The sequence below is a fragment of the Gossypium raimondii genome, chromosome 1 (assembly GCF_025698545.1).
Source record: "Gossypium raimondii isolate GPD5lz chromosome 1, ASM2569854v1, whole genome shotgun sequence".
Lineage (NCBI taxonomy): Eukaryota > Viridiplantae > Streptophyta > Magnoliopsida > Malvales > Malvaceae > Gossypium > Gossypium raimondii.
In genome coordinates this window covers 44,907,537-44,929,087 of record NC_068565.1, presented here as the reverse complement: position 1 = coordinate 44,929,087, position 21,551 = coordinate 44,907,537, and the positions used below count along the sequence as shown (strand labels likewise).

The following is a 21,551-nucleotide window of genomic DNA, read 5'->3' as shown; positions in this document are numbered from 1 at the left end:
AAACTTGTGAAGATGACAAGGACTAAGATCACAATTAAATCTAAAAGTAATAATTGAATCATAAATTTGTTGGTTTTGACTTAAATGGTTTTAGATGTGAAATTTTATATTGCTTCTCTTCATTTGTGTTAAATTAGAGAGTAAAAATTTGAAGGTTAAAATATGCTCTAAGTTTTTATATAGTTCATACATTTAGAATTTCGCTTCCTTATTTTTATTTTTAAAATTTAATTCTTCTATTTTTAAATTTAAAAATTTAAGTCCAATTGTTATCGTCATTAATTTTTTCTATTAAATTCTCTTGCGTGACATTTTTAAATTAAAATTATTTACTTGTTAATCATTTAATAATAAAATAACTTTGAAAATAGTGGTTATGATTTTTCCTTAAAAGCACTCCTTTGAAATTGTCATTATAAAATAACTTTTGATTGAAATAGTGCTTTTAAGAAAAATTATGTATTGAAATAGTTAACAATATTAACTATTTAATTAAACTAACTAATGACATTATAAAAGTAGAGGGACTAAATCATACAAAAATGAAGTATGTAGATTAAATAATAAGCTTCAACATAGTCTAGGGTCAAAATTGAAATTTGACCATTGTGTTATAATGTTAACGAAATTGATTATTTGGATTAATTAATAATATTATAAAAGCATATAGGTTAAATTATGTTAAAAATTAAATTACAGGGATTGATCTTAAATTTAAACTTAAAAAAATACAAAAACTAAAATTTAACCATTTTTTTAAAATTAGAAAAAAGAGTGCGTGTCAACAAAATATAGATAACGTTACTAATTGACAAAAAGATTGCTAGGTATCCCAGTTCCCAAGCTTGACATATAAGGGAAGGTGGAGCTTGGCAAAAGGGCACCAAATGAAGGAAAAAAAAAAAAAAGGGGTTGAAAAGCAAAGTGAAGGCTTACGTTTAAAGTGGGGAAACACAGCGCGTGCAATGGCACTACATATATACAGTGAATTTTTATAGCTTATAAATTCCGATCTCTCACCTTCCATTTCCTTCCACACAACCGTCACCCTAGCTAAGCTACTTACCAAGGATTGTCTACAAAAAGCTTGCTTTCAACTTGGGTGGTTTTTGTTTTAAAAAAAAAAGAATGGGAGAGATTATTAAGATTTTGCATGGACTAAAGCATGCAATGTTGATGGTGGTGATTCAAGTCATATTTGCTGGGGTTAATGTGCTTTACAAATTGGCTGCAAATGATGGAATGAGTTTAAGGATCATCGTGGCTTACAGATTCTTATTCGCCACTGCTGTTATGGTTCCTCTTGCTCTCCTTGTTGACAGGTTTCGCTCTTTTTCTTCATTTTTTCAAGCTTTCTAAGCATAATCAGAATAGTAGATTTTTTAACTTTGGTTTTTTCACTCTTCAAGATTCAAGTAGCAGAGATTTTTACACTGATTGAAGGAAATTATATAAGATGGTAATGATTCACTTTTGGTTTTTGCAATGGTTGTTGCGCAGGGAAAGGCCAAAACTGACTTGGACTATACTTCTTCAAGCATTTCTTTGTGCGTTACTTGGGTAAGTAAAGTTGTTTTACCAGGTTTATTTACTTCAAATCTAACATTGCTTTTGGAATGAAATGAAGAGGTAATGTAGCGGTTATTCAGAATAAGCATTAAGATGTTGGGTTGATTGGGAATATAGTAGTGGGGGTATATATATATGGCTTCATCAGAATTAATTTTTTCCATGTTGATTTACAGTTGAATAAAATAATATTATTTTATTTATCATAATTTATTAAATTTAATTAACGTTCCAAAGTTAATTTTCTAATATAATATACATACGATGAACTTCCCATTTATACAATTTCTCTCTCAACTGGATTCTCTATCCAATGTGATAGTCACCGCAAGCATCCCCACCCAAGGCGACCAGTGCCGTCGGGCGACGATCTTTCGTTCTTAAAATTCAGCACAGAACGTTTCTCCAAATAATTACTATTATGGATGCGCTGAAAGTGAATAGCGTTTGATCTCTAGTCTAATTTGTTTGCATTTTTACAGGGGTACGCTATCTCAAAATTTGTATATAGAAAGCATGGCTTTGACATCCGCGACTTTTGTTTCCGCCATGGCTAATCTCACTCCAGCTATAACTTTCATTATGGCCATCATTATGGGGTATGCATACATACATACATATTTGCTTCTTTTGACTCAAGCATGCTGCTTGCCATCCAATGCGCTAATTAAAACTTTGATGGGTCCAATACCCAATTTAATGACAGATTGGAAAAGCTAGGTTTTAGAACAATGGCAGGGAGGGCAAAGGTGTTGGGAACGGTAATTGGAATAGGTGGGGCAATGCTACTCACATTTTACAAAGGACTCCAAATTAATATGGGATCAACCCATTTTCACCTTCTTCTTTCTCATGGACCTATCTCCTCAAATGCACCATCTACCAACCACCATCTGTTGGGCGCTTTGCTAGCTCTCACTAGCTGCATCAGTTACTCTCTTTGGTTGAACATTCAGGTAATTTGATTATTTACATCAGGGTCTGTAATTTACACATAATATATGGATTATAACATAGTTTGACCTTTTAAGTATACGCAATTCTTTTGTTTTCTTCTTTGATACAACATTCCTTTTTATATCTAAAGCCATGAAGTTTGATTGTTTTATAGGCTAAAATGAGCGAAAACTACCCGTGTTATTACTCAAGCACGGCATTGATATGCATCATCGGAACCATACAAGCAGTTGTCTTTGCACTGTGCATGGAAAAGGACATGAGTCAGTGGAAATTAGGCTGGAATATTAGGCTTCTCACTGTTGCTTACTCGGTCTGTGAAGTTACAGTAATTATTGAAGCTAAATCATTAAGTAATTGGGTTGTTTTAGCTTTATGTCTGAATTTGGAGAGTTTTTGTTCATTCATTGTTATTCGTTGCAGGGAATTTTAGCATCAGGGCTAGTGTTTAGCGTGGTCTCTTGGTGTGTGCGGATGAAAGGTCCACTTTATGTGTCTGTTTTCAGCCCTTTAATGGTGGTCTTAGTGGCCCTTGCAGGCTCATTATTTCTTGAAGAAAAGCTCTACCTTGGAAGGTAAGTAAATGTAATATATAATGCAAAAATATTTGGTTATAGGATATATAAAACAAAAAATCGTTTGAAATTCTTTTGTGCAATTACAGCATAATTGGAGCAGTGCTAATTGTGATGGGACTTTATGTTGTGTTATGGGGAAAAGGCAAGGAGACGAAGGTGGTGAATAAGTTAGTGGCATCAATCACTTCTCCAGAAAAGAAAACTATCGAGATTGTTGTTTCTTCTTCTTTAGACAACAACACTTGTATTACTAACAACGGCAACAGTGTTTTTGTGAGTAAAGATTCACCAATGAAATAGGATTCAATTGTGAAAAATGGCAGAAACTTCCCAGTATATGTTTATTCAATGTTGTGGCAAAATGATCAATCGATGACTCTTAATTAAGTTGTCAATAAAATAATATCAACTTTACAACTTTAAATTAATTCTTATTAATGCTAATAAATCTAAATCTTTTTTACTTAAAAATTTTAGATTAAAGTGAAGTGACAAAATATTTATGTGTAAGTTTTAATTGATACAAAAATTAAGCTATACAAGGTGGTGGGAGAGCCACTAAATTGAGAGGATTCAAAGAATGGGTATCGAAATAATTTTGGTCTCAATTGAATATATTATTCCCAAGGGTTTTAAGGAGTTGGAAATTCTGAGGACTAGAACGAGAGGAGGTTCTTTTGTGGTAATTAGTCCAAGGGTATATAAGCAAAATACCCACTTGGAAAATTTCAAGGGAGGGAACGATGAGAGACTTTGTTTCACGATAGCTTTGGTTTTTCTACTCAAAACTTTCCCAAATTTTCTCTCAATTTCATTTTCAACTTTTGATTTCATTTCAGTTTGGTAAGTCAAATTTCTATCTATTTCTTACTAAAAAAAACCAAGCTTCTTCTTCATTTTTCCATAATGCCGTTGGTTTTGGTGTGAAGAAGAGGAACTTGTGTTCTTGAGAATTTATTGATATAAACTTTGATTTCAGTTCTTTGGATTTTAATCCTTAAAACAAGATTTCTTCATTTTCTCTTCACGTTGGTTTGGGAGTTAAAAAGAGAGACTTCGAATTTGATGTTGAGTATGAATATTAAGTGCTTAATCAATGCTTTCGGTGATAGTCATATGTTTATCTAATCCTTTCTTCATGCTTTTATAATTAAATGCTTCTATTAATTAACATATAAAATGTTTGAGTGTAGTTAATATTGAGTTACTGTGTATTGACGAGTTAGATTTATGTCTCCCGTAACATTATTTTGTTGAAAGTGTACTTGTCCAAGTGTTAGGCTTGATCAAAGATTTCTGTACGGTCCAACCCAATCTAAATTTAATTTAAAAAATAAAAATATTGCTTGAAAATAGTTTAGACTTGAAAAATATTTTGAAATTAGGTCTCAGCTCGACCATATCTGTTCCATAGACACCTCTAGTTGGAAGAATATGATGTTGTTGTGTTTTTGTATTTTTATAACACATTAATTATGTTTAATTTTGCTTTTGTATTTTTATTTTTTTTGAAATTTTTAATATCTTTTAATTTTCTTATAAAATTTAAATTAAATGTTATATTTCTAAAAATAAAAATATAATTTTACTTTCCAAATTCAAATACCAACGAAATGAAGTGAAGAAGTTGCATTAAATCCTTCAATTAATTTGTTTTGTTTAGTATGCAAGAAACGACATAGCAGTTTCCGACGGTCAGATAGCGCAATGGGAAAAGTCAAAGGGGGGCATTTAGTCGTTGGTTGGAGCCTGCTTTTCAGCTCTGTAGCTCAGACATGATGCATCAAGATATTTATTTCCCATTTTTTTTATTAAAAATATTCACATCAACCACCTAAGAACTAAAATCAGAACTGAAAGATTAGATCACCCTTTTTCATTGTTGTTTTCCCCTTAAATGTTCAATTGTTGGCTGCTCAGCTAAATTTGTTATGAATCTGGAATCCTCGTCTGATAGCGAGAAAAAGTTGAGAAGAAAGAGTAAGTAAGAAAACTCTGTTTAGTTCTGACTTTGATCCCCTTTTCCTTTTTCCCACCGTTCTGTTATGTGGAAAAGTTGTCTGGGTTTTCTTTGATCTTGTTTTAGGATTCGCTGCATGTTTTCAGGTAGATATATCACAGATCACATCCTACTTCGTCAAACTTTTCTTAAAAATCTTTTTTTTTTTTGTTCTTTTTAATCTGGGTTTGTTTACAAATTTTTATCTTTTTTCTTTTTGCAGATCTGTGGTGGGTTCTGAGACTAAAACTACGTCGGTTTGATTAGATTCATCTCTGAAATTGAGGTCTTCATTTTTGGAAGGTAAATTATTTTTTACTTTTTTCCTTGCATAATTTATTGTATGCAGCTTATATCTTTGGGTGAGATAATTCTGTAGTCTCCCATTTATGGAAAATATTTGATGAGAACATATTGAAGTCATCAAATATACATTGTTCTTTTTTACAAGTATAATCACAGGTGCCTAGTTCTACGACTCTAGGATTTAAACTTGATCTTGCGTAAATGGGTTGTTGCTTGTTAGATGGTTAAATTTCTGGCTATTTAGGTTCCTGGGGTTTCATTTGCCTTAGGTTTTATCTCTTTGGCATCTTTTATATTCTCTTTTCTTCATAACTTGTTGCTTTATTGTGGGAACTGAGTTGTTTGTTTTATGGGCAGCCACTGGCACATAATCAGCGACAGTATTATAATCAGAAATCTTCCCAACCGGCATTGCAATTGAACTGACTCCAGAAATGTCGTTCCGTAGCATAGTTCGTGATGTGAGGGATAGTTTTGGGAGCTTATCTAGGCGGAGTTTTGATGTTAGATTGGTGGGGCATCATAGAGGAAAATCTCATGGTGCTTTACATGATCTGCATGATGAGCCGCTTGTAATTCAGAACGGCCGTTGGGCTAATCTCCCTCCCGAGCTGCTTACTGATGTGATCAAGAGGTTGGAAGAGAGTGAGAGCACATGGCCTGCACGAAAGAGTGTTGTCGCATGTGCTTCAGTTTGCCAATCATGGAGAGTCATCTGCAAAGACATTGTTAAGAGTCCTGAATTCTGCGGGAAGCTTACTTTCCCGGTGTCTCTAAAGCAGGTAGGATGACTGGATTGAACATAGATCAGTCTCCTTCCAATTCAAATTTACCGCAATTCTGTATCTTTGCATTTATGTGGAGATTATGCTGAAACATGTAACCAATTCTTACTATATTTAAAACTTGAGAATGCAACTTTTAACTGTCTTGTTTGACATTTCAGCCCGGGCCACGTGATGGGATTATCCAGTGTTTCATAAAAAGGGATAAATCGAAACTGACATACCACCTCTTTCTGTGTCTTAGCCCTGGTAAGCATGATTCTCAGCAACCATTTGTTGAATTAAGTTGCCTTTGTTAAACGTAGATTTGATCAAGTTATTAATCTTATTGTGATAATGCATGTGTATCATGAAGTATTGCATGCTGTAATTTTAATGTGATTCGACTTGTTTGCATACCTGTATATTTCGTGCTTGAATACATAGGCTGAGTATCATTAATGACTATTTGATAAATTATTCGATATATATGAAACTGGTTTGCAGTCAAGAGAAGACTATCTACATCCACCAGCCTGCTTATGTGCCTTACGTTGCTTTTCAATTTTTCAACCTTATTTCCGGCTACACTCACCTCTATTTTTCATGTTATTACTCTCTTTTGTAGCCTTACTAGTTGAAAATGGGAAATTCCTTCTTTCGGCACAAAGGACACGCAGGACTACTTCCACTGAGTATATAATTTCTATGAATGCTGACAACATTTCAAGATCAAGCAGCAGTTACATCGGGAAGCTGAGGTATGAATGTGAATGGAACTCACATTTTACTGTAAATATAGCATTTCCGTAAGCTAATTCCTTTTTCCGTTTCAGGTCAAACTTCCTTGGCACGAAATTCATAATATACGATACCCAGCCTACCTATACTGCCTCTTCTCATGTGCCTCCACCAGGCCGAACGAGTCGAAGATTTTACTCCAAGAAAGTTTCCCCTAAAGTCCCTACGGGCAGCTATAACATAGCTCAGATTAGTTACGAACTAAATGTTCTTGGTACCCGTGGCCCACGGAAGATGCATTGTATTATGCATTCTATTCCGGCCTCAGCTCTTGGTGTAGGTGGTTCAGTCCCTGGCCAGCCAGAGCTTCTTCGTCACCCTTTGGAGGACTCATTCAGGAGCATTTCCTTTTCTAAGTCTCTTGATCATTCGGTCGAGTTTAGCAGCTCTCGGTTTTCAGATGTTGGTGTGTCTCATAAAGATGATGGAGATGGGAATATGAGACCCTTGATCCTCAAAAACAAGGCCCCTCGATGGCATGAGCAATTACAGTGTTGGTGCCTGAATTTCCGCGGCCGGGTAACGGTTGCGTCCGTTAAGAACTTTCAGTTGATCGCTGCCACGCAACCAGCATCCAGTGGCCCTGCCCCACCCGATATGGATAAGGTAATCCTACAGTTTGGGAAGGTTGGCAAAGATATGTTCACCATGGATTATCGATATCCCCTATCTGCATTTCAGGCTTTTGCAATCTGCCTCAGCAGCTTTGACACGAAATTAGCTTGTGAATAAAATGCTAAAATTTGTGACCATCGGAACACATAAAAAGATGAATGACAAATCTTTCAACTCTCTTCTTTTTGCTATTCTCCATTTTCATCTTTGCTTTTGCCATTTCCTTGTCTTGGGGTTGCTTGTAACTTGTAAGCCAACTTCTCTTAAATCTTTTTTATTTTTAAATAATTTAATAAGTTATTAAATTTAATTAATAAATATAAAATTTATATTTGCATATAAACATACTTGTAGATCTATAATTGAAACATATTTAGATATTATGGAAATAGAAAGTAAATTATAATTATAAAAACATTGAAACGATATATTAAAATATACCTGTATAAATACATACAAGTGCTAAAACAGACAGGCAATCGGGTAAGTTGAATCTTATTTTGCCAACTAAATTTAATCCAGTTTTTTGTAAATTAAGTTGAGTGAATATTCAAAATTTGAGTCAAATTGAATAAATTTATTAGAATTAAACTAAAAACAAGTCAAATTATTGACAATCTCATTAAAATTCAAGCAACACATTTGAGAACTTTTAAAAAATTATAATGTTTTTTTTTCATATTATATATTTTATAAATTTTAATGAAAATTTCTAAGATTTTTAGAATTATTTGCATTTTGAATAACTTTGGAAATTTTATTATTTTTATTTTAAAATACATTAGTCATTTTATTACTTTCTTAGTTTTTGTAATTTTAGGAATTCCTTTTCCAAATTTTGAAGAATTTAATTGAATTATATATATATATATTTATAATTCTTTAGAATTTTAAAACAACTTTTAATATCATATATATACATTTACAAATATGATTGGTTTAGACGCACCAATTTGCTTAATTATTTTAAAATCATCAAGAGTATTTGCATTAAATTAAAAACAAAACTCCACTTGAATTAAAATAACTTGAATCAGTTTTGAAGTTAACTTAAAATTTGAAGTTTTCTTGGGTTTCTTTAAATTAAATCGAATTTTATTGGTCTAAATCTGGGTACAATGCGACTACAGGTAGAATATGAAGACATACAAAGTACAAAAACAAACTGACAATCTTGATTTGTTGACATCCGTTAAATTGTATTACATTTTTAGCACAAACACCGGTTAATGGCACCATGCTCAGCTTTTATTATGAAAGAAAACAAAGGCAGTGAGCACGAGTACTTCCACTTCGAATATTCTCATGAATTTCACCACCACATGTTTGTATAGAGGATCAGTTCACAGCCCTACTATCCGACAGAATTACAGGGAATAAGATACTTTACACAAATGAACTTGTGTCTTATTTACATTATCTTAGCAAAATACCCAAAAGTATATAAGTTCAACTGTAATGGGATTCTATGCCAAAAAACAAAGCCCCAAATGCTTCAACAAACTTCTACTTCCCCACTCCTTTTATCAAAGCTTTTTGTTTCTCCTTGTCATCTACATTAATGAAAAAAGAAGATGAGCTACTATATTTACCATTGCATAGAATGAACTCGCCTAAGAACTCGAGGTGGTCTTCGTTTCTCCACAACAGGGACCAGGTTCTCCATCAGCTGTATTTCAAGATGTAGGCATCAGAATTGCCAACAATGGCGTCATTTTTCATGCCATACATTTGTCATCATTTAAAACCCAAATTAACCAATGATCTACTCAAAACATTTTATTACAAGATTTATGCATTTGAAGCAACATAATAATGGAATTAAAATGGTCAGACGAAGAGGCATACCTGCTTAAACCTCGCCTTGTTCAGCTCAGCCTGCAAAAGTAAATCGAGAAATCAATACGAAAACATCCATATAATGATGATTCAGACATTCTTCAATATGAATGGTATCTATTAACTACTTGACTAAAAAGGAAAGCGGGGGGAATCTCAAATGTTTCAGCTCATGTAATGATATGATTCATTATACTAGGCTTCATACATCATTTCAATATCTCAACAGTTTATTAGCATAATTTAGACAACATTGCAATTTTAATCAATAAGCTTAGCAGCAACTGAAATTCTTCAAAACTATGGTCTAAGATCATATATACTGCCGCCTATATACCTCTTCTCTCAGCAACCGGGCTTTTTCTTCTTCCAATTGTGTCACCAGTGATTCCAATTCAACTGTATAAGCCTATGTATCAACAAATAAAGCGGCACAAAGGGGAAAGTAATCAGTTATCGAATTCAAGGGGGGAAATCTATCTTCCAACATCATAACTTGAATTAACTGTCCAACTGCAGGATAGAGATTTTAAAGTTGGAAGAAAAAGCAATTAATAGGATTGACATTAAACCAAGTGCTATTTCTCTCCATTTTCTCGGCAACCAAACAGATTTTGAGAAAAGAAAGCCTGACCTGTTTGCGTTCTCTGGATCTAGCTGCAGATTCTCTGTTTTTTATCATCCGCCTCTGTTTCTGCTGAGTCGCTTTATCCAAAGGCGGTGCCTCCACGGCGCGTCGCTTTCCTCTAGCGCCTCCACCTGCCACCGCCACCAACCTCTGATGATCAACGCCACCGCTGTTTCCGAACGCCGAAAAATGATTTCCACCACCGTTGATAACGGCCGGGTCAACAGGATAAACCCCTGCACCTACTCCCACCTGATTAACAACTCCCCTGACATCCTCTTCCCTAACCGCCCCAGCTTTCGTCAAGAAATCCTCCAAAGTCATACCTACCGGTGGATTCCCCTGTCTCTTATCGTCGCCACCGACCACGATGTCCTTCCAAACCTCGTCGACGGACTTGTTCGCCACATCCTTCGGGAGCGAGAAACTACCTTCGCATGAGATGGACACGCCGGCAAACTGCGGGTGTGAATCGGAAGTAGGTGGCGGTGGTGGTGGGGAGGAGCAGATGTTTTTCAACAGATCGTCCATGTTCATGGAACCAAGGCCGTTCTGGGATTGGTTTTGATTGTTTTGTTGGTTCTGAAGGTCGGCGAGGAGAGTGGAGAGCGAAGGGCATAGAGATGGCTGACGTGGCAGATCAGGATTGGTCTGTGACGTTGTCGTTATCACCTTAGAGGACGCCATGACGCTTCCCCCCCGGGATATTTCACAGCTTTTTCTCCGCTCCTTTGCTCACAGTGTATCTTTTTTCTTCTTATTTCCGCTGATTGGATGGAAAAAAAGGACTTTGAAAATAAAGGAATTAGTTTGAGAAATGAAAGAAAGGCAAAAGTTGAAGAGGAGAGCAGAACAGAACAAAGCAGAGGGGGTGACCACAACAGTTTAAATAGAAAGGAAGAAGAGGAACCTACGAGATGGATAACGTGACCTCACCACTTTATTTATGTGCAAATTTTTATTATTTAATTGAATGATAGAAAAAGTAAAATTTAAAGAGAAATAAAACAGAGGAAGGAAGGGAAAGTGTTGCAATTTGGCAGTGGTTTGAGGGATGGGAGAGAAGACGCCAAAGATTAAAGTTAACGCCTTAACTTCCAAGAAATCCATTTTATTTGTCAACTACACGTTTGTATTTTATTTCATATGCATGCACCATCTCTTTTTTATTTACACTTTTCTTCAAAGAGTGTGCAGAACACGCGCTGTTGGAAATGGCAACACAACGTTTGGTTGCCCTTCTTTTCTTTAGTTTGATTCTGCCGTCCCGACACAACTATACGGTTTCTTACAAGCCTAATCAGTAGTGAATTAAACCTATATTACGACAAATCATATGTAAACAACATTAAATAAGTGATTGTAAATCTCTCAAGGATGAAAACTGAAGACTAGCTCGCTTCAGTATTTGTTGCTAACTTCTGACTTAGGGTGAGCTTGGATGGGCGATACGTTTACTTGGGGTTAGTGTAAAAACAGCGGTGGCGGTGAGATTAGATACTGTAGCGATACTGTAGCGTGAGACAAAAAGTAAACTAAACGCACCGCACCGCACCCAATCGCCCATCCAAACCCACCTTAAGGTTTCTATTCAATCAGCCCGGCCTACATGAAGAAAATAAAGCAGTTCAGATTACAAATAGACCCATATGGCCCAAACTGCAATAAACCAAACTACAGAGGCCCAAATACAGTGGCCCAAAAAAGATTCAGGAAACCCTAGGGTTTCAGGGGTGAACTTGCGCCTCAAGCCAAGCTTCGCCCTCTGAATCTCCCCCGATCTTTGTACCTGCACATCAAGAAAGGAAATAGCAGTATATGGAAAGAAAAAAAGATTGCGAATCAAAGAAAACAGATTTGATTTACTTATGATATTGTTATTTTGGCTATAAAAAGGTCATTAAGATACTGTAATCGGGGGCCGAAAATCAATAAAAAAAGAAAGCTATTATTTTTGCAACACAGAGAGTTCAAATAAGGGGAAGGGCATAAACCGATTCAAAAGGTTGCTATTAACAATTTTTTTTTATCTATTGTTAGACTAGATTCATTTTTTTTATTTGCATACGAATAAATTAAATAAAAAGAAAGGAACAACCTGTTTTCGATTTTGAAACGGCACGGAGACGATTGAGGGAGCCATTCCTTGGGTCGATGGTTGGAAACCTAAAGGTTCCGTGATTTTTCGTTGCGTTTTCTGAGGTTTTTTGAAACTTTGAACCCAGATTTGGGTTTAGTAAAGTTAAGGGGATCGAATAAGGCGTTTTTCCTTTTTCGCCACTGATCTGCGATCTTAGTTGGCACGGAGTTTAGCGGTAACGCGGTGGTGGCGATGGTAGACCGGCCGAGAAACGAGAAGAATTGAGAGTTTTTTTGAAAGGATTTTGTTTTTTTTTTAAAGTACGTTTTAAAATGAATTTTTTGGAGGAATAGGGGCTTTTATACGATACCAAAACGGTATCGTTTTGGAGAGGCCCCAGACGCCCAAAACGGCGTCGTTTTGGGAAAGCCGACCCAAATTGACCCGACACGGCCTAGGATCAGCGTGTTTTTGAGCGGAGGGGTAAATTGCGCTTTTAGCCCCTCCGTCTTTTAATATTTTTGCAATTAAGTTTATTTTGTTTTTTAAAATTCGCTTTTAATTTATTTTAAATTTCAATTTGGTCCCTATTGAACGACACCGTTTAGAGGGAAAGGGAAAATTGCCCTTCCAGTCCCTCCATGATTATACGCGCGTTCAATACAGTCCTTTGGGCTTTATTTATTTGTAGATTTACCCCAGATTTTTTATTTGCAGTTCAATTTAGTCCTTTTTTATATCTCTCTTAAAATTAGTTAATTTTAATGATGTAATTATTTTTTTATGTAATTATTTTTTTAACTTATATATATATGTATATTTATTGTTTTCTTATGTACATACTTATTTTTTTTTCTCTCAACTAATGTTTTTCTCATATTTATATATATACATATATATTTTTTATTTTATTAATTTTGATAATGTAGATATTATTTAATTATTTTTAATATATTTTTCATGTATATATATTCACTTTTCTAATGACTATTCTATTATATTTATATATATACGCATATACCTATGTTTTTTATTTATTTTCAAAAATGTTTAATTACCTACTTATATTTTTAACACATATTTTATAATTTATGTATATATGCATATATTTATATTTTCTTTGGTTTTCATAAATGCATTATGTATTTTATATATATATATAAGTTTTAATAACCCAAAATTTTATATGTGAATCATATTTATATTTTTAATCTTCATAATTTCTATGTGTATACTATATACCTTCTTTTCTTTATTTATTTTGCTTGCTTTCTTCATTCGCTTTTTAATTGTGTTTACATTTATATTTTTATTCATTTGATATTTTGCATGCCATGGATTATTATTTTTATATATTCATTTTGTTTATTTATTTGTTTATATTATTTATATGCCATTGTTGTATTTGTTATTGTGACATTCATACATACAATATAATATTACGTCATCTTTTACTCGAATTTAAAATAGAACTTTTCAAAATAGAGATAATACTCATATTTAGGATTTTCAAGAAAATTGAGCCCTAACGTATTGAGTTCCGATTTTCTTCGTTAAATCTAACAATCGAGAATTGCTCTTTGATCAAAAAATAAAATAAAATGAAAAAGCTTGTTGTTGGGAATTTAATATGTTGTGTCCTAATGCATTGGATGTGACGTATTGATTTCTCGAGACAAAGAATTTATATGTATATTAATAAAGGAAATATTCAATGTTTGGGATGTTGAGAAATTGTGCCCTAACGTATTGGGCTGCGGTTTCGTCATAAATCTTAAACAATTGAATATTCTTTTAAATTTTATCACACAAATCTTTTGGACAAACTCATCTTGAAAAAATAAAATATCGTGCCCTAACGTATTAGGTGTGATGTTTTCTGTTTCAAAATGAGGGAGTCTTAATAAATACTTTAATTTAATTAAGGATCGCATTTTTAACTCTCGACGTTAAGACATTAATTAATCAATTTGGTACCAATTTTTAGGCGTTACGAGAGTGCTAATCCTTCCTTGAACGTAACTGACTCCCGAACCCATTTTTCTAAAAACTCATAGACCAAAGTCGTTTTAGGTGATCCAATCACACCTTAATAAAAGATTGGACGCGACTCCAAATTTCCATCGACAACTAATTTTTATTTTTTCCCAAAAAATAAAGATGATTTCGACAGCTTGGTGACTCCACTGGGGAGTTTTTTTTAAAATAAGAGAGTCGAGCCACAAAGTTGATTAATTTTTGTCTTATGGTCGAAAAAATAAATTTTTAAAAATTCATGATATCCTTTTGCATTCATTATTTTCTTGCTTAATTGATTTAAGTATTGTTTGCATTACACATTACATGAGTTGAAGGATTTTACCCTTCTAAGTGGGAGCGAGAAACTATTCCTTCGTGAGGTTTTCACCTCCGTATAGGATAGTGGATCGCTTTCGGAGTACATCGGTACCTATGCCTTCGTGAGATTTTCATCTACATATAGTCATAGGGAAAATGCATTCCCCTGAACCGAACTTGATCTATATGAGCCTATAATGGGTGAAGATTGAGGAATCTGCTGGTTCGGGTACCTTTGCCCTAGAAGCCGAACTTCATATAGTGAACCTTAGGAATCCACCTTAGGTAGAACTATACTGAACCCTAGTAGATATTCGGTTAGGTGTTTTACTATTTCTTGATTATATTTTATGTTTTTATATGATACTGACTTTTTGTGTTTGATTTTGATTGCATGACATGACATGGCATTTCATTTCATTATTAAAGGCGTCGGTTCATATTCAATTGCTAGATAGAAAGCTTATCATGGAAAAAGGGTTTCTTGATAAAGTGGAGGATAATGCGGCTGTCTGAACTTGGTCTGAAATGACATAGTAAGAGAAAGGTGATAGTTTGACTGACAGATATGTATCGGAATTATGAGATTTTACTCGCATCAGTGTAACTCAAAACAATTTGTAAGAGTTAAAAGAAATCTGGGATCAGTGGAATGACGAGGTTAAACAGCTATTTTATAATAACTATGGGGATTTGCCTTATTTGCTTGATGTGAAGGTAGACAAGCGTTTGCTTCGAGCCCTCGCCCAGTTTTGGAATCCTGCTTACAGTTGCTTCACATTTAGAAAGGTTGATTTGGTGCCTACAATAGAAGAATATGTGGCTTTACTCTGATGTTCAAAGTTTCAAGTGGACAAGGTCTACTCGAGAGCAATAAATGTGCCAACATTTTCAAAGAAGCTGGTGAGTATAACAGGGATGAGTGAGCAATGGGTTGCTGCACAAATTAAGCAAAAGGGGGATAGTAAGTGTGTTCCTTGGATAAGTTTGAAAGATGCAATTCTAACGCACTCAGATGTGAGGAAGAGGTTAGATGTATTTACTTTAAGTATATATGGCTTGTTTGTCTTCCCCAAAGCCTTGGGGCATGTGGATGAAGCAGTCACTGATTTATTTGACCGGCTTGATAAGAGGGTTACACCAATTTCGATAATTTTGGCAGAAACTTTCAGGTCATTGAGTGCATGCCGGAAAGCAGGAGAGGGGAGATTCATTGGATGTGCACAGCTTCTACTCGCATGGTTTCACAGTCACTTTTGGAATGTGGATAATGTTTCGTATCGGGTATTCTCTGAAAATTATTCACCACTAAAGGAGATAGTAGCTACGCCCAAGAGAGATAACATTTTGGAGGAGAAATGGATGAAAATTCTTCAGAATCTTCAAGAGGAGGACGTCGAATGGAGAGCTCCTTGGTTGCTTCCAGATGAGATCCTGTATAGGTGTGGTAATTTCGATTGGGTTCCATTGCTTGGAATTTGGGGAGTTGTTGGATATGCCCCATTGTTAGTGCTAAGGCAGTATAGGTCAAGGCAATTTATACCTACGGCCCAAGGGATAGCTGGTTGTGAATTTTCGTACGGAGATGATGGTTATAGAAAGAAGATTCAAGATATGTCTAATGCAGGGAAACAGACTCACCGAATGAAGAGGTTAGCTGTGGGTCCGATGATAACTCCTGAGTATAATGAATGGTGGGTTAGGAGAATCAACGACAATATACCCAAGATAAGTCAGGAAAACAGCCAATCAATAGAGGAATATTTGCGGGTCGTCCCTTCTGAGTTGGAAATCGTAAGACAAGATTTTGAAAGAAAAAATACGGAGTTAGAAAAGAAGTTAGAACAAATGGAGGAAGAGGAGATGAACTTAAGATTAGACATAGACGTTCAAAAGCTCGAAAATGAGAAACTAAGAAAAGGAAAAAACATGGTCGAAAAGTAGTTGGATAGTTTGAAGACATATTATAAAAAGTTGCAACTGTCAATGAAAACTGTTGGGTTGGGAAAAACTTCAGAACAGTGGCGAGCAGAAATTCGAGGACAAAAAGACAAAGCCGATAGATGGGAACGAAAATTCCAAGAGGTGCAGATGCAAAACAAGACTTTAGAAAAGAGTTTGTCGGATAGCCAAAGAGAAAAAGGTGAATTAAATGATAGGGTGATTAAGTTGAAAAGATTTCTTCGTCAGTATCAAAATCGAAATGCCGCAATAGAGTTGAGAGAAAACTTAGGCAAGATTGAGGAAATGAAGGAAAGAATAGAAGAGCTAGAAACGGCGCTGCAAAATTATGAGATTCGGATCAAGCATTTGGAAGCAAATGAAAGTCGTAATAATGAGCAGCTCCACTACTTTCAGAATCAAGTTAGGAGCAGAGATCATATTATGGAGGAAGCTGTGGTCCAGATTCGAGAAGTAGCTGATCACATACAGACTTTGGCAGTACAGGCTGACATGCTGAGTGTGAAGTATGAATTAGAACCGGATCGGGGGCAAGAGTTAGCTTTGTTACTTAGGAAGATTAGAATTCTGAGTAATAGGGCAAAGCTTTATTTTTAATTCACTTTATGTAAAGAAATTTAATTTCTAGTAAAGTTTTCTTAAATGGAATTGAATCAAAATTGACATCTTTTTGCATTCATTTCATGCATTGCATTTGCTTCTTATGCATTAAAAAATATTAAAAGATTCTAATTAATTTAAATCACTCCTCAGTTAATCTGGAAACCAACCAACCTACCAAACACCGCTACGGTACTCGATCAAAAACTAAAGACATGGACCAAAGGATGGAAAGGCTAGAACAGTTCCAAAAGGAGATGCAAGATCAGCTTCAACAACAAATGAATGAACAGCTTGAGAAAATTAAGTAAAAAATGATGGACTAATTGATAGAATCTCAAGGGAGTATGATGACTAAATTAACTCAGTTGTTGACCAGAGGAATTGATAAAGGAAATGGCTCTGTACTCAATATGGAAGAAGGAGACAGTGAGGGACTTCTTTATTCCCCAGGCTTTACCCTTCAACATGGGCAGACCCAAGTGGAAGTACATCCGCGCAAATCCTCTGTCACCATTCAGCCTCAGCAGTTCCAAGCCGACGCTGCAACACCAATGAATTTTCAAGTTGGATCAGGCTCTAACCCCGGAGACAACCTTGTTAATCCTATTATCCCTGATTTTGATAAAGCAGCTGGAAAGGAGAAAATGAATGATGAATTGCCAAAACAGCTAGAAGAAAAGTATAAATGGCTAGAGGAGAAATTTAGAGCAATGGAATTTGCTGATAGCTACTATGGGATTGATGCTAAAGAATTGAGCTTGTTTCCAGATTTGGTACTCCATACAAGTTCAAAATGCCAGAGTTTGAGAAGTACAACGAAACTAGTAGCCTCGAAGCTCAGATTACTATGTTTTGCAGACGAATGACTGGGTATGTTAATAACGACCAACTGCTGATACACTGCTTCCAGGATAGCCTCACAGGGGTAGCATTCAAGTGGTACAATCAATTGAGCCGTACCAAGATTAATTCATGGAGAGATTTAGCACAGGTGTTCATAAAGCAGTACAACCATGTAACTGACATGGTACATGATAGAATCACTCTACAAAACATGAAAAAGAAACCCGGTGAAAATTTTAGGCAATACGCACAGAGGTGGAGGGAGGTTGCCGTCCAAGTTCAGCCATCTCTTCTGGAAAGAGAGATGACGATGCTTTTCGTTAACACGTTGAAGGCCCTATTTATCACACATATGTTAAGAAGTGCCATAAAAAACTTTTCTAACATAGTTATGAATGGTGCAATGATATAAAATGCTATCAGAAGTGGGAAGATTGATGCTCGAGAGAGTAGCAGAAAGACGGCCTCGAAGAAGAAAGAAAATGAGGTCAACAACACAAGTTTATATAGCAAGGGATATTCAAAGACGATTACGGTGAATCAGCCGGGAAAAGTGGCTGTTAACCAACAAGGATCATTAAAGCAGGGATCTGACACAAGACAAAACACGGAGAAGCTTCAACTTACACCAATTCCAATGTCATATAGGGAGCTGTATCAGAATCTATTCAATACACATGTGGTTTCCCTTTACTACTTGAAACATTTACAGCCTCCGTACCCCAAGCGGTACGATGCAAACGTAAGATGCGATTATCACGCGGGAATCGTGGGGCATTCTATAGAACATTGTACGACATTCAAAAAGTTGGTTGAAAGACTCATAGGCATAGGCGTTGTTTAGTTGGATGATTCGCCTAGTACAAAGAATCCTTTACCTGATCATAATGGAGTGAACATGATAGGTGGGAACATGGGTAGAAAAATCAAGGAAGATATTGCAGAAGTGAAAATTCCTTTAAGATGGGTCTGGAAGAATATGATAAAAAGGGGGTTATTTATTTTTGATTCAGAGAGAAACTTTGAAGGGGTGGAAAACTACTGTACGTTCCATCATGATGAGGGACATGAGATTCAAGAATGTACAAAATTCAGAGCCTTGGTTCAAGGCATGATGGATGACAACGAAATAGAGTTTTACGAAGAAGTTAAGGAGGGAGGGAGTATTTGCATATCCGAATCCACGAAGGTTCCAAGAGTAGCGCAGCCTGTGGTCATCATCTCGCAACCAAAGAATGGTGAAGTGAGAACGCCAGTAATCATAATAAAGAAACCTGCAACCTTTTCTTACCAAGATAGTAGAAAGGTTCCATGGAACTACGAGTGCAATACAACTGTCCCTGGAAAGGAGACTACAAAGGACCAGGGTGTGAGTGCTGATCCAGAACCTGTAAAAGGAAGGGTCGTAACAGTGGAACAAAAAGCTGAGCCTTTGTAATCTGTCAATAAGCCAGTGAAAGAGGAAGAAGCTGTAGAATTCCTCAAATTTTTGAAGTATAGTGAGTATAATGTCGTCGAATAGTTGCATAAACAACCGGCTCGCATATCTGTACTAGCCTTACTCTTGAATTCAGAAGTGCACCGAAGTGCGTTGATGAAGGTGTTGAATGAGACTTATGTGGCCAACGATATTTCTGTCGGCAAATTAGATCGGTTGGTCAATAATATCAGTGCTGATAATTTCATATTCTTCAACGATGATGAGATACCACCTGGGGGCATAGGGTCTACTAAAGCTTTGCATATCACTACACGATGCAATGGGTATACTTTGCCAGGTGTGTTAATTGACAATAGATTAGCTTTGAACATGTTGCCATTATCCATGCTTAACAGGCTTCCTATAGACAGCTCGCACATGAAAACATGCCAAAACATAGTGATGGCGTTTGATGGTACAGAAAGAAAGGTCATGGGAAGAATTGAGATACCCTTATTGATTGGCCCAACAGTTTATGAGGTGGATTTCCTTGTGATGAACATTAAACCCTCCTACAATTGCTTATTGGAGAGACCATGGATACATTCGGAGGGGACTGTGCTGTCATCATTGCATCAGAAGCTAAAACTAGTATCAGAAGGTCGACTGGTGACAATAAATGCCGAAGAGGATATTATAGCAGTTGTATCCAATGAGATGCCATATGTAGAGATTTATGACGAGTCAGTGGAATGTTCTTTTCGATCTCTGGAGTTTGTAAATGCAACATTTATTCCTGAAGGGAGTAAGATTTCGGTGCCTAAGATTTCCAAAACTACGGAGATGGGTTTGCAACTGTTGGTGGGGAAATGAGCTTTACCCAGAAGAGGATTAGGGAAATATCTTCAAGGGAAAACTGAGATTCCAGTGCTAAAGGAGAAACCAGACAACTTTGGCTTAGGGTACAAGCCAGATAGAGGCCAAAGAAAGAAGGAGTTAGAAAGAAGGCAGGAAAGAAGAAGAGCGCGTTTAAGTGGGGAGGAAATCAAATGGGAGCCAATGATAATTCCCCACATATCCAAAACCTTCGTATCTGGAGGGATCATTCATTCTGAGAGAAGGATATCAATTGAGGAAAGCATCGAAGAGACGTTGGAAAACATGCACATCAATGCCATAAATGAGGATGCAAATGAAGGGGGAGTTTGTTAGACATTTGTCCTTATGACCTGGGAGTGTTCTAAATAATTGGACTGCAGAAGAAATACCTAAAGTCATTAGAACTATCTCAGAGTAATATTCAAAACAAACTTGTTGTTTTAGCCTAGAAATAATAAGAACTCTTTTGTGGAAAAAGCTTATGTTCAAATATCATTATTTTAATAAAATACAACTCTTTCGAGTAAATATTCTTTTATTCTTTCTATACGAGTAAATATATTAAATTATTCTTTCATTTATAATCATATTGCACAAATAATTGTATATAAATTCATACATTCTTTTGTAACCATATTAGGTCCTTGTATATCAATAACGTGAATGACGCTGCTACAAACTCAGAGTTTCCTCTTAAATGAAACATGTGTTTAGAGGGATTACAGGACTTTGAAGGTGACGTAGATGGTGGTTTATCTTTGGACTTGTTGAGAATGGTAGAACAGGAAGAAAAACAAATTCTACCTCACAAGGAAGCAATAGAAGTTGTGAGCTTGGAAGAAGGGAAAGAGGTGAAAATTAGAACTGAGATTTCTGCAAAGACAAGACGAGACCTCATTGAATTACTCCAAGAATTCAAAGTTGTCTTCGCATGGTCATACCAAGATATGCCCGGGTTGAGCACTGACATTGTAGTACATCACCTACCTATAAGGGAGGATTGTAAGCCGGTTTAACAAAAGTTAAGAAGAATGTGGCCCGATATTGTGCTTAAATTAAAAGAGGAAGTCAATAAGCAGTTTGATGCTGGGTTTTTACAGGAGGTCAAATATTCTGAATGGGTAGCCAACATCCTCCCAGTCCCTAAAAAAGATGGAAAAGTGCGAATGTACGTAGATTACAGCTAACCCAAAAGATAATTTTCTATTGCCACATATCGATACTTTGGTGGATAATGCGGCGGGATATTCACTGTTTTCCTTCATGGATGGTTTCTCAAGATACAATCAGATAAATATGCACCCTGAAGATATCAGAAAGACTACATTCATTACTTTGTGGGGAACATTTTGCTACAAAGTAATGCCATTC

General features: G+C 35.7%; 3 protein-coding genes across 4 annotated transcripts; 2 read left to right on the top strand and 1 right to left on the bottom strand.

Annotated features, from left to right (window-relative positions):
• The first annotated feature begins 906 nt into the window (after positions 1-906).
• Positions 907-3,466, top strand: LOC105786002 (WAT1-related protein At1g68170). Its single transcript, XM_012612227.2, has 7 exons — positions 907-1,322; positions 1,501-1,560; positions 2,052-2,168; positions 2,276-2,525; positions 2,681-2,839; positions 2,950-3,101; positions 3,191-3,466. Exons 1-7 carry the CDS (start codon positions 1,129-1,131, stop codon positions 3,402-3,404), a joined length of 1,146 nt encoding a protein of 381 aa, XP_012467681.1. The 5' UTR covers positions 907-1,128; the 3' UTR covers positions 3,405-3,466.
• Positions 3,467-4,803: 1,337 nt separating this feature from the next.
• LOC105786000 (tubby-like F-box protein 8) lies at positions 4,804-7,780 on the top strand. 2 transcript variants are annotated; one of them, XM_052634260.1, is made up of 6 exons: positions 4,804-5,084; positions 5,327-5,406; positions 5,767-6,191; positions 6,356-6,443; positions 6,802-6,934; positions 7,010-7,780. In XM_052634260.1, the coding sequence occupies exons 3-6, from the start codon at positions 5,844-5,846 to the stop codon at positions 7,704-7,706; spliced, it is 1,266 nt and encodes a 421-aa protein (XP_052490220.1). In that variant the 5' UTR covers positions 4,804-5,084; positions 5,327-5,406; positions 5,767-5,843; the 3' UTR covers positions 7,707-7,780. The 2 variants fall into 2 exon arrangements, with proteins under 2 accessions (XP_052490220.1, XP_012467678.1); XM_012612224.2 differs by having other exon boundaries at positions 4,804-5,210.
• Positions 7,781-8,742: 962 nt separating this feature from the next.
• On the bottom strand, positions 8,743-11,122 carry LOC105786001 (ABSCISIC ACID-INSENSITIVE 5-like protein 4). Its single transcript, XM_012612226.2, has 4 exons — positions 10,063-11,122; positions 9,766-9,837; positions 9,438-9,467; positions 8,743-9,258 (listed from the first exon to the last, which is right to left on the bottom strand). The coding sequence occupies exons 1-4, from the start codon at positions 10,741-10,743 to the stop codon at positions 9,178-9,180; spliced, it is 864 nt and encodes a 287-aa protein (XP_012467680.1). The 5' UTR covers positions 10,744-11,122; the 3' UTR covers positions 8,743-9,177.
• Positions 11,123-21,551: the final 10,429 nt, after the last annotated feature.